General features: G+C 43.3%; 1 protein-coding gene across 1 annotated transcript; it reads left to right on the forward strand.

Moving 5' to 3' along the window:
• The first annotated feature begins 9,684 nt into the window (after window positions 1–9,684).
• Window positions 9,685–13,335, forward strand: LOC133024022 (ALK and LTK ligand 2a-like). The gene is made up of 4 exons (XM_061090965.1): window positions 9,685–9,970; window positions 10,800–10,853; window positions 10,983–11,063; window positions 13,271–13,335. The coding sequence occupies exons 1-4, from the start codon at window positions 9,685–9,687 to the stop codon at window positions 13,333–13,335; spliced, it is 486 nt and encodes a 161-aa protein (XP_060946948.1).
• The last annotated feature ends 544 nt before the right edge of the window (window positions 13,336–13,879 follow it).

The following is a 13,879-nucleotide window of genomic DNA, read 5'->3' on the forward strand; positions in this document are numbered from 1 at the left end:
ACCCAATTATTCCTCATTAGGCTGAGGCATCAGACATTTTAGCCAGTTGATCGCTTTACACAAATGTCCACAGGCAGTCTATCCATCACACCGTTTGGCTCTTATTGACAATATTAATCCACCCTAGCGTCCTCAAACAGTGTCCATGCACTTTCTACAGCCTCCTGCTACTTACTGACCTTTTTCCGCTCTGGACCACACACCAGTCCGTGATGCCTCCGGTGACCTCTGTGCCTCCTGTTTTTTTTATCACTATCTCCCTCTGGTGCCCAGGTGTGCGCAGTTTGATTTATTTTAATGATCCTTTAACGATTGTTGGTCTGACAACCACTGCACTATTCGCAAGAATGTCAATTCTAATATTTTGATTCAGACTGTTTGCGTCACATCAAATGAACAGGAACCAGGATGCAAAACAACAGATAAAAAAATTAGGGATTTGACACAATTCAATCATCATTTTATGTCGCTGAAATATCTGCAAGTAATTGAAATCAGTTAAACAGTTATATCATCATCACATTATTCACTGCAGCCACCCGGTTTATATAATCCAAGGTTCTCCCATTATCTTGGTTGGGAAAATAAGTCTCAACAAGACTGTCTGATTAAATGCTGGATGACATTGGGCACTTCAGAGTCTCAATTAACCCAAACTATAAATGTCTTTGTACTGCATGAGGAAGCCGGAGTACCTGAAGAAAAAAAACATGTGGACACGGGGAGAACTTGCAAACTCCACACAGCAAGGCTCTGGACAATAAGGATTCAAACCAGGAATGTTCTTGTTTATCTTGGGTAGGCCCAACAGAGGCTGATCAGACATGGATCTATGTCCCTAATATCCCGATTGGGAGGTTTTCTCTTTATCCAGAGACATTGGCTGCAGCAATCTGCAGTCCTGGATGTTTCCATTATGCTCTGACGCACGACTCGTCCGTGGAGTCCCAGATCTCTGTGCAACCTGATGGTGAATGTTGAAATAAAACCCCGGCAGCAAACCCAACGTGTACCGCAGCCTCTTCCTCTCATTCCTCAGCATCCTCCCAGGGTACTGTTAATTCTCTGAAGTAGACGATGTGCTGGGGGTTGGACCAGAGTACCATGTCTGGTCTTAGGGGGCAGGTGACAATGTGTGATGGAACTGTAAGCCGCTAGCTTACATCCACCAGCATTTCCCAGTCTCTGGCTTGGAGTGGGCCCTCATTGTCCACGTTCCCCTTCTCGTACAAAACCTAGCCTGGGAGCTCTGCTGTAACTCGGGACACGGCTGTGATGGCAACCAAATGTCAACCTACTTCAGTCTCCGCTCCTGTGTTTTGCAATTAGAGTCTAACCATTATCTCAAATCTTGATACTTTTAAGTTTTTTCTATATTGTATAATTGTATTGTAATCAGACCTTTTTTCAAAGACGAGATAGCATTAAATTACCTTACCTGTATGAATATAGGTATGAATGAGTGAGCAGGACCCATATCCATTTCAGAGTGTTGTTATATTTGTAATATTAGCGTGACTGTTTCTAATGCTGACCAGATGAGCCAACTGTGTGACGGAAACCCCTGCTATCAAAGCCTGCAGTCTCAGGAAGAGCCCCGGCGTACTTAATAACATTAGTTGTATTAAGCTGCATTTAACTGAACTCAAGGAGCAGCAGGGCTTAATGGCATTTAATGAGCCACTGCAATGGAATGAAACCGTCATCAATGTTATTATTCACACGTGTTCTTCTCCCGGCCTCACAAGTCAAAATATCTGATGAGGAAAAAGGTGCTTTAGCCACTTGAATCTTTTACGTTTCGTGATTTTCGTGATTTTCTTCGTGATGTCTTGTAACTCATTTATTCAGGTTTTTTCCTTTCGTTTGTCACAATGAAATGCTAAAATTGTACAGAAGTCAACAGGTGATATTATTTCAAATATGAATCACATTGACAAACACGCTGATCGGCCCTGTTTCTGTACAATGATGCACGGCTGCATCAGAACCGTATTGTCCTCACAGCAGGGTGCACTGACCACCGCCGGCAGCAGGAGCACCCCCACCCTCTGCCTCCCCGTCAACATCCAATAAAAATGTTGAATCAAAAGGGTGGTCTCCAAACAACTAGTGACAAGTCTGTGCCAAAGGTCTCTGCAGCTTCTGCACTGTGCACATGTTTGTGTTTCACTCACTGCTAATGTGTGCTTCCAGAGCTAGTTCATTATGATGCAGAGGGCGTAATCAGAATCAGAATCAGAATTATTTTTATTGCCACGATTCACTTACAAATTCATCGGCCAAGCTCGGCCCATGTTACGGTCAACCCCGTGGATTGTACTGTTGCGTGTGTGTTTTAACATGACTTGCATATCTCCATCCGTGATTATGTAGGACTTGACCTAAAATACCCTTCAGACAGCACGGAGCGTGTTCTCATACTTGTAGAAAGTAAGGAGTGCAAGGTTGGCAAGCAGACAGAGATTTCACCGGTGGTGGTGATCAGTCACCGTCAACAATCAACCACAGAAACACAGCAGAGAAGCCTGATCTCCCAACATGAGTGTCAGAGAACATTTTACTCTCATTTACTCTCATTTCAGTTTCCTAGACTCTAATAACAAACATGTGTATCTCACACAGAGGAAATTCCACTTCATTGATGTATTTTGGGAATGAGGAGGAGTACGCTATATTGATCTCCCATTAAATTGCAATCAGAAAATTGTATCAAGTTCCATTTTTGGGGTTCACCCTGTTTGTATGGGTACTTTCAGATTCCCTGTAAACCATATACAGTCGCGTGACAGGACCATGACCAACAAAGAGGTTCGCCATCATGTTAGCAAGCAGCGATCCACTTGTTCTCCCTCAAGTATGTGAGGCTTGATTCTATTGTTGTCTCATGGGAAAACTGGGAAAAGTTTTGCTCATAAAAACATGTTTTCATTTAAAAATGAAAAGTATCAGGGAGAGGACATCCTGTGCAAGATAAATTCCAGTCGAGCAGTGCTAACATTTATATATTGTAATAATGGCATTTCGTGATGACATCATCATGACATCATTTGTACCATATAACGACAAATGACTGGTTAATCTATTATTTGAAAACTTTGGTTCCATGTGGGCATCTGCCATTGTAACATGGCAGACGACAAGGAAAAGAGGTCAACTTCAAAGATTGTCAAAAGTACTTCCTATGTGACCCTGAGTGGAGCTCCTATTTCCATCCCACACATCTCTCTGGGACCTGTCAGTCAAGCACAGCATTTACATTCCGGCACAGACAGGGATAAAGGACTGATCACCCACAAGTAACTGAAAACACTTGTTTGGAAAAAATAGGCTCTTAAAAATTTGTTCCATGTTTCATTAAATCTCTCTCAAACTGACAGATTAACACGATTTCTGTGATCAGACACATTAAAGGTCCGAGCTATGCGTGTAGAGTCACTGGAGGCAGGACATGAGGTACAAATTCCGCTCACATGGTTTTGTTTACAGCATTATTGACACCAGTGTTGGCCCTTATCACCAAAACATCTCGAAACTTATCTTTCTAATTTGACCCAGTATATGTCCTTACCTCCTCCATGTTTGTGGAAAGGAAATGGAAGAAAAAACAAAAGTCAAAGTGCATGTCAAATCAATTTCCCTCAAAGATGGTTTCGGTCATTTGAGGTAGTGCTCATCATACCAATGTATGTTTAAGTAACTTTGGTTTTCATTAGTAATTTGCGATCAAACATCAAGACTGTCTGCCAATTGGTCAAACGTCTTTATCGCCGGGACCTTGCCGTCGCTCCATCCCTGATCGATACTTCGCAGACTGTGGCCCAAAATGCGCAAAATTGTAGCGTTGATGCATTTTGGCTTCATTTCTGGATAACGGGAGGAAGTGGCAACACGTTTGCCATCTACATATATGGTATACGTGAGGAATTGAACAAAATGGTGTCAGGCCTGGACTGGAATGAAACTAAATCTCTCTTAACATAAATCGCTCCAAAAGGGAGGAAGAAAAACAGTTTACAAACAACACAAAACAAAGCTAAACTGGAAAACTTTAACAAACAAAAAATCACTCTCAAGGAGGAAACAGAAAACAACTTACGTGGCGTAGCAAGAAACTCTTTGGCAAAAACGACAATGACTGTGGGTAAGGCTTAGGTGCACGAACAAGAACGAAACACTTCGGCACAAGACAAAGGGGAGACGCAGACTATAAGCACATGAGGGTGAAGGGAACAGGTGGAAACAATCAGAGACAATCAGACCGGTGACACATGAGGAAGGGCAAGTGACCTGAAACGAGAGGAGAGTTAGGATTTCAAAATAAAACAGGAAGTTACGAGACAAAAACCCCAAGACAAGACAAACCTCACCGCGGTGTGACAAATGGGACACATTTGGTTGTGTTGCATCAGTTATAACACTTGTTAATTCAGCCACGATGAGTCCAAAGTGTTACAGAGGTGCATTACTACATCGACATGACCTGCAGATTTGACTTGGCCACAATCCTACTGCATATACAACACATAGCTCTGTCAGAGAGAACCTGGTGATGTTGGACATGTGTTGCTCCTCTGATTATCACTGTGGGAGAGAAAACCAAGCTTCCCTTCAGCGACAGAGCCTCAATGCTCCATCACCATCGCACCACCTAATTGGTGAAGGCAATGCGTAATCTCAACAACAAGGGGGATTTATTAAGCTGTCAAACTCTTTTACTGCTAACACAGCATAGCCCTCCAACACAGCTGTATCCAGCTATAAGCTGAGCTTTTTGATGTGTGGCTAAAAACGTCCAGATGTTCTGTCTCACTCAACTGCGGGGCAATTTACAGGCCGCACTGTGTTCAAAATATAGTGAGGTAACAGCCGTCCAACCACTGACCAGCTGAGTGGAGAGAGAGCGAGAGCGATAGAGAGAGATAAAGGGAATAGGAATCTAAAGCAGTCAGGATGTATTTATACGGCACTGAGGGACAAAACACGACCATGTTTCATAAGACTGCATTTCACAAAACTCAACATCTTCCTAATAAATCAAGAGGTCTTCGATTACCAGGAAGCGCTCATCTGATTGACTTCAAACTTGGCAGGTGTGTTTCTGAGGACCATGGGAATTGTGTCGACTGAGAAGATATATGGATCAGCTGCTGTTAACCCAATGCCCCCATTTTCTTTTTGTAACAATGGCAAACAGCAAAAGGGGCATTTGGAACAGGTGAACAACTTTAGTACTAGTTCGACAAAGCACAATAATATTGCATAGAAAGCAACATTTCAAGTGCTATGAGGACATTGCACAAAACACAAGTCAAACACAGGTCAGTGGACAGACCTTTGAATTGGCTCCAACCCCTTCTTGGATTTTCTTTAACCAGAAACACATGGATGCAAAGTCTTGCTTAGATATCGGCAGCAGGACAGTGATACTTTGTGTAGGACTTACAGTAAATGTGGTTGGTAATACATGTTCTATGCCTGTATGTTAAAAAAAAAGAAGAGAATAGTTTCTAAGCTTTGCCTTAAGTGATAGATCAATGAAGTACTCATTATCTACTCCACAAAACACTTTAGGGGTCTCAGGGGTCAACAGTGTTGCAGCCAAAGTGACCCCTTCTACAGACGTAATAAAAAAAATGTAGGTCTTTTCAATATCATTAAAGATTAAAGATGTGAAAGGTTTTTTCTCTCTGGCCAAAATCAGATGACCACACACACTTGTGTTGAGGAAGTGAAATGTTCCACTTTGAATGAGAAGCTCAGGAAAGACGGGCACGTTCACTGGTAGGCGACCACATCCTCTTATTAATTAATCAAAGTGTCCCTAAGAAGGATATTATCAGCAAGATTTCAGGAGGAGAGGAAGATTGAGACAATCGGTGTGTCGAAAGAAGTGGCCACCGCACCACATCTGTGAGGTTTACCACATGTGGTTCATTTGAAATCACATGAACATGACTCATTGACTTAGGCAATACAACTACACGAGAATAGGTGCTGGGTTAAACAGGGTTATATGCTCGTAATGTCATAATTTCTGCCATAATAGCTATTTAACAAAAACAATGCTGCATAATCATCAATTTGTCTTTCATCTTTAACCTTCAACATCTGTTATGAATGAGTTCAAAAGCCCGATTTGACCCCTTCACTACATTTCATGATCCAAATCGATGTTGGTTCCGTTTGGAACTTTCTTTTTCTATCTATATGGCAAGATTTCAAGCGTGAAATCAGAACAAAATGATATTCATCATTTTTGGACCAAAGTCCAGTCAAGTCCAATTTCATTTATACAGGCCGTCACAAATAAGCCTCGGGGTGATTAAAAATCTGTGAGACATTACGACCTCCTCTTGTCCTTGACCCCTGAATCAGCCGACGTAAAACTCCTTCAAAGAAACACTTAAATGGAAGAGAGGGAGGAGGGTTCCCTCTTCCAGAACAGGCAGACATGCTATCGATGCTGAAGCAGATTTATGGTATGCAAAATCGGGATAAAACATTATAGCTTGCAAACATGAAAGAAGAATTCAGTCTGGGAGTATGGCGAGCAGCTTCCATGTGCCGCCAACAGAGAGGACCTGAGCCACATGGCCACCTCTCCACTGTGGGCCCTGTGAGGGAGGACAGACAAACGCCAACAAAGAAGAAGTAAAACCATCATTCACATGTCGAGGAGAAGGAAACAGATACACAGATGAGAGAGGGGGAGAGACGAGGAGGACACTCATGGGCTTGAGAGAACAAGGAAAGTTACTGAGAAGTTAAGGCATAAAGAGGAGTTTTACGTTTGACTTAATGAAGTGAGACAGGCTGATGTGAGCAGAGAGGTTGTTCCAGAGGAAGCGGGCATGACAGGGAAATGCCCGGCTGCCGGCTGAAGTCTTTTTATTGTATTTTCAAACTCTGTGGACAGACAGGAGCCCAGTTGTACGACCACAAAGAGCTTCATTTTAACATGCTTTTAAATGTGCAGCCACTGCAGAATGACGCCCCCTGCTGAAACTGCTTTTAAATACAGAGTCAAAGTAATGTCTGTTCACTCTTATAGTGACTACATGTTTGGATTCAGCAAAAAATACGCAAAAATTCTCTTTTCAGAGGGAAATTGTACACCAACGTCCAGGAGGGTTGAATGCATTTCTAATTATGCATTAAAATGTTTTACAACTGCTAAATGATGATAGGGTTCATGCGTACAGCTCCAATATTGTTGATGATGACCTGAGTTGTTACATTTAGGACAACTTTTGTTCACTTTCTTCTGAAACAGGCGCGTCAAAGTTCAGGCTCCAGATGTCTCACCCCGTTACCAACTTTATTAGTGTGGACGCCTGTCGTAAAAATTGATTGCCAAGGGCTTTTCTCCCCATCCCCCTCCTCTCCCTCTTCTCTCTCTCTCTCCCTCTCTCTATCTCTATCTCTCTCTCTCTACATACCTGCTCCGCAAACTGACCAATTCGTTTGGCCGTGCGTAAAAACTCCACCAGTTTCCTCTCAAACATCAGAAATCAATGTGCAACCTCAATATATATATATATGTACATATATTCCCAACCAATAAAATAAGTTTTTTCTAAACACATAGTTTTTAACACTGTCACCGGATTCATTCGTTGACTAACAACAAATAATCCTGAAAGAGAAATAACTCATCCCGCTGTGAATCACCAGAAGAAAAAAAAATATATCCGTTACTTTTTTTTTGTCATCATGGTAATCGACAGAATTCATCAGTAAAGCGAATCTCTCCACCATTGTACTGGATGAAGTTTCATATAGGCTGAAATTCCCTCCAGCGCCTCAGTGATCTGGCGCGTCAGAGGTGAGGGGGGGGGGGGGGGGGGGGGGCGACAGTGCGCGCTGTCCTTTCAGCACCAAGGTTCTCAATTCATGTGTCACAAGAGTCAGGAAGTTCGGCCATGAAGTGAAAAATCCAAGTCGATGTAAGAAATATTCTGTGATGATCAGATGAAGGTGAAAAGAAAATGTGAGAAGAAAAATCCTTGAAAAAGAAGCAAAACTTTTTGGGGAGTCTTTGCTGCAATTCAATTCTAAGCTGTTGATTTTGGAGTTGTACAGCTGCCTTAGCTTTTAACGCTCAGAAATCTGACACACAGGTTTGCTTCCAGTTTCCCAGTATATTCAACTCAAGCCCCACAAGTCAGCATCATTTGAGGGAGGGGGCCAGGGGGCCAGGGAGCCAATTGCACGACCTGACTTAAAGAAAGCTGTACCAACCACAGTGGACTAGTGCAGCACTAATCTCCAGTGAGAAGAAAAAACCTCAACTATGTTGTGCAGTCGGAGGCTCTGACCAGAAAACTGTGGAGCAATAATTATACCGATGAATTATACATTTTCAAAGAATCTTCATTAAACGCTGCGGAGTTGGGTTTCAATTCCCCCCGAGGGCCGTAAACCGCGCGATGGCTCTAAATGGGGTAAAGAGAATCACAACCGGGTTCGGGCAGTATTTCCGCTAAGATGTCTGTGTCTACTTGGCTCGTTGGAAATTTCAGTGAAAGTATTAGTAGGAAAGGGAGGCTTCCTGTAACCGCGGATCGCACAGATAAATGGAGACGCGAGAAGGAGGGGGACGCAGAGAAGTACGTGCAGCGCTGAAGTGATGGTCAGTCGACTCCAGTGGACTTTGTGGAGTGCCAGTGGTGCGTCATATTCCTATTCCAGATACGGCGGAATAACCCGCGAAGGGAAAGGTCAACGCGGCTGCGAGACAGAATAAAAAGTGAGAGTTCCTTCAGAGGAGAACCGATCTACAGCTCCGGCGGCGAGGACGCACACCAGTGGATCGTTTCCTCTTCTCCTTCCTCGCTCTTCCCACTCCACAGTCCACCGGTGTTCAGAGGATGGCCACGGATGCTCAGCGACCACTCGTACGACTTCAGCTGCTTTGAGATATTTATTCCCAACATCAGAGCAGAATTCAAGAGGACGTATTTCGGACCGGGAAGAAGCAAGGAACCTATACACGCGAAAGTTACGCACAGTTCTTTATCTCCATTTTCATCCTTTGCTGGACGCACGGAACTCTTGAGCCGCATTGGAGGACGTTCTATAACTGTGAAGGTAATAGTCAACACTTTTCTACAGCTTTCATATATTTCACTAGTATCATATTAAAAACAACTATTTGCTTTTACAAATATCTTGCTGCTGATTCTCTGAGAGAGGATCTTGGAGAAGCCATGGCTCAACCACAATGTGCAGAACTTTTTGCATTACCAAGAACACGATGTGGGACGTTTGATGTGTGAATAGAGGCTCCTTCGGGGAATCGTTAACTTCAGAGTGGTTGCGTAAAAGTGCGCAAACTGGTCCAATTGAGTGTTTTTCTGTTTTGTATGTTGCCAACGTAGTTTCTTCTAACATGAGGTTAAACTAAGAAATGTGTCTGTAAATCGTGGTGGTCCACATTTAAAGTCTGATCTCCGTTTTTATGATGTCTTAACCAATATCAGTGGGCAATTAAACTCCCCCCTCGCTGCGCACTCAGTGGGTTTAATGGGTCATATACATTTACATTATATGAGAAGCACTGGGTTTGACAGGTCTCCTCCATCTCTCCCGCAGGTGTCCGGTTTGACTTCTCCCCAGAGGCGCTGCTGGATAAGGACTTTATTTTTTTCCTCTTCTTGTTTTCTCAACTCCACGGGAGCTATGAACGGACTGCGCAAGCACTTCACTATGGGACTGGTGCTGGTGATGTGCACGCTCACCGGCCACTGCGGCCGGAGCGCGCCCTCGGGGGCCAGGGGGTCGTCCGCAGCCGGAGCGGAGCATGTGGACTTGAGGCGGATGGTGGAGATCATGAAACACGTGGAGGAGAGCCGGGGTCGACACGGAGCCAAAACGGAATCCCCGGTAACGTCGCGGGCGCACACGTCCCCGGTGGAGCCAAAGGATTTACGCAACTTGAAAACAGACAGAGGCGCCCAGGCTGTCGGTGAGTGGCTCGTTGTCTGGGTGGGACCCTCATGTTGGATCCAAAGAGGATGCTGCGTATAGTGATGGATGAGAATATGTTTCATGGTCAGGTTGCAAAGGCACTGGAAGTCACAGGGGACAGATTAATTAAGAAAATTAAGTTAAAGGGTTGTTGCACCCAGAATAACCAATAAGATATCCTCACTTGCCTCCGATGGTATCCCTATGATAATTAAGATTAAGATACATTTATTTGTCCCAAACACATGCACAAGCACACTTATGCAAGGAGGGAAATTTAACCTCTGCTTTTAACCCATCTGGTGCAGGACACACAGAGCAGTGGGCAGCCATGTACGGCACCCAGGGAGCAGATGTTGGGGGAGTAAGGTGCCTTGCTCAGGGGCACTAGACAGGGTAGGGATAATCCTCTTGGATTTTTGGAAAGATCAATCCAGGTTCGTCTTTTTGTTGTTTCTCCGTGGAGTCGAACCAGAGACGAACCAGAAACCTTTTCTGCCCATAGTCCAAGTTTCTGCCACTAGTCCACCGCCTCTCCTGGGGATAGAGTTAAAGGGTTGTTGCACCCAGAAGGTGGTATCCCTATGATTATATGTGACTGGAGTCGACATTTTCTTTTTTAATTTAGGTGGAATGACCCTTTAATGATTTTCTGGCAGAATTCCTCTTCATCGGAAAGTTGAGGTTGATGTTGTGGCTGTTTTATGAGGAAGTCGATGTTTATAGGCCTTCCAATGAAATGCATGTCTTCTCAACTTTAAATCGATGAGATTCAGCTGCATCGTTGCAAACCTGACACTGCTTCCTCGTCTGTTCTCTTTCCACAGTTGTTATCCCTAGGGACGTCAGAAAGAAAGAGAAATTCCTAAAACATATAACAGGTAAGACATCACTGAAAACGACTCTGTCTGTCAAATGTGAGGAAGTCCAGGAGACTGTAGAGCTATAAAACACATGTTAGTGCAGGTGGAGCTGGAAATGTCCTAAAAAAAAGCCTGTTCTTGTTTCAGGTCCTCTCTACTTCCATCCGAAGTGCAGGCAGCAAGTGTACAGAGTCTACCACCACACCAGAGAATGCACGACGCCTGCATGTAAGCTGCAATTACACTGGTCCTCTTATACTATGAGCAGCAGGGAATGTGGGGAAAGATGTTAGCCAAATGTTCACCTGCCTCTTCATGGCCATACCCATCACCAAAGGTCACCAAAGTCTGCCTCTTGATTTCTTTTTCTTCAATGTCTACTCAGTAAACGTTGCTTCAAAGTTGTTGCTCAACGACAAGCTAACGTACGTTCTCATCTGATCACTAGCGTCATTGCGTGTTTGTCGAGTGAATAATCGTACGAAATGTTTTGTCAACAAACCAAACATCAGGCAGCTGAATCCACTACTCGGTAACTGGAGAACAGGCCTTTTACCCGCAGCACACATTTTGACATGTTGCCCTGGGGAAACCACAGGTGTAAAACATTAGCACCGGCTGTGTTTCCCATCAAGTGTCCCAGTCAGACACGTGACTGTGAAGCCGGCGTGCACGATATCAGGACCCGGGAACTGGATTAATGGAATTCAGCCATGTGTCATTTTGTGATTTACACCTGTGCGAATCCTGCTGTGACGTGTAAAAGCTTTTGATTCGAAAGAGACATTTTTACAAGCAGGCTGCTTGTTCAATAAGATTCACTCCCACACATCTGACAAGTGGCTCCTGTGCAGTCGCACCACATCAAACAGCGCCCGTCAATCATGATGCAAACCAGCCAGCTTCACTTAGGCCTAAGTGAATTACAGAGCTAGTTAATTCCATCCATCAGACTCTTAAATCTTCAATGACAGATGGAGGGTTCAAATTCACATCAAAATTAAGTACATATATTTTCAGTTTCCTTGCGTGGTTATCCAAGAGGACGCTATTAACATTTAATATAAATATCAGTTGACGTTTTGTTAGCTTTCCTTACTGACACAAATGAAAAGACTGCCTCAAGCAGAGCTCAGCAGTCGGAAAGCAAGAGATGAGGAGGCAGGGAGAAAAAGAAAGAAAGACGTTGCTGGAGATGAGAGAGAGAAAGAAAAAAGGTCAAATGCAAAAAGGGAAATCTTGGCAGGTAAAAATGTTCTCTTCTTCAAAAATCTACTGCCACTAGCTAGCGCACTATAGCAGCAGCATCTCAGACCGAAACAAATGCTAAGACAGCCTCAGCTCCCCCCTCCCGTCACATTCTCAGCAAGGTGTTGCCCCTCGAATCTATGGATGTTGTAAAACACACAATCAGACACACAACGGAGCAGCCTTGACACATGGGAAATGTAGAAATCTTGTGTCAGAGCTTCAAATTGTCGTATTTTCGTAAAACATGTAAGCTGGTCTTACCTCCGTGGGAAAGTTCAAGCTTCAACTCTGATTGGCTCTCTGCCTCTCCTACATCCTCAAGCATGATCGGAACGAAAGATGTCACGTGAGAAGAGATGCATATTTTACTATTCTGATCATTGCAACTCCTACTAATGTTATTACTGCGATAATACAGCATTTAGTGTTTAATCATAGACAATATCAATTAATTTCTCTCCATGTTGCATGAGAAACATCAAATTAATGTTGAAGTTATCAAAATGAGAGAGATGAGAATGGACGGGCACCTGATGGTGGTTCCTTTGATTCAGTCAAGACAGATCAGAGGAATAGTCACAGTTCATCCTCCCAATATCTAGATGAGTGTCGACAGCTGCTGTATGACAGGGGGGCAGGTTAAGCGTTAACCTCAAATCCCAAATAAAATAAACAACTCATCACAAATCACAGAGAGACGCGAACAAAAACTGACTTTCCCTGATCACAATCACACAACGTAGAACTAATTGCTATTTCATTGTTATCACTGTAAAGCCCATATGTTTGATTAAACATTTAGCCGATATATCATTTGCATTCCTGCTTGATGGGTTAAGGCAGACATGGATTTTAAGCTTGTATTGGCCAATGTATGTGCTCAGAAGTGTGTGAGTGTGTGTGTGGTGGGGTTCCTTGTGGGACCTCGATACTTCTGGTCCTTCCAAACCGTGTGTGTAACATAAGTTGAAAATGTGAGTCTAGTCTGCTTCCTCTGGGAGGTGTACGTAGATGTGAGGGTGGTGCGGCAGCAGGTGGGTCTCCCACTGGGCCACCCACCCTATTAAAGAAGTAATAAATCACCGTCAGACGATGAAAAAAAAATGACTGTTTATATAGCGTCAAACCACTGTGTGAAATGAGGCGTCGCTCGCTAAACTCTCCGTGTCCTCTTCTCTTCTCAGACTTGAAACGATGTGCGCGGCTCCTCACACGGCTAGCTGGCAGCCTGCGGTGCACGGAGGGGTAGCACACACAAGGTACCACCATACGTCCGCCTCAAACATTTATGCTGTTTACTCTGTTTTGGATGTGCACATGCATGCAGTGAAAGTGCCGGTTGTGTGTGATACATGATAAACTGTCAAATTATTCAAGTACAGGTGGTGAAGCAGACGTAGGATTCAGATTATTAACTTAAATAAAAGGTAACAGTTTCAGGTTGTATAAATACTGAGGGAGATACTGACCAGCGACAAATAGATGACTTAATAAAAAGACATACTTAAGGTTCTTAGGGGGATTGAAATAGATATTAAAAAATAGTTGGACCAGCTATTGCACCGAAAATGCTTCTTACGAATTAATTGTAATGCACTAATGATAATAAACAATTTGTATTTATGATAACAAAATACTCCAAAAGAGGCTGATACTGGCATTAGGGAGTTAAATATATATATATATATATATATATATATATTTATATGTTTTTTTAAATCGTCAATGATTCCTAAGATGTCATTATGACAAATAAATATAATTGAGGCTTAATATTTAACAGTTTAACTTTA

This window comes from Limanda limanda, chromosome 18, assembly GCF_963576545.1.
Source record: "Limanda limanda chromosome 18, fLimLim1.1, whole genome shotgun sequence".
Lineage (NCBI taxonomy): Eukaryota > Metazoa > Chordata > Actinopteri > Pleuronectiformes > Pleuronectidae > Limanda > Limanda limanda.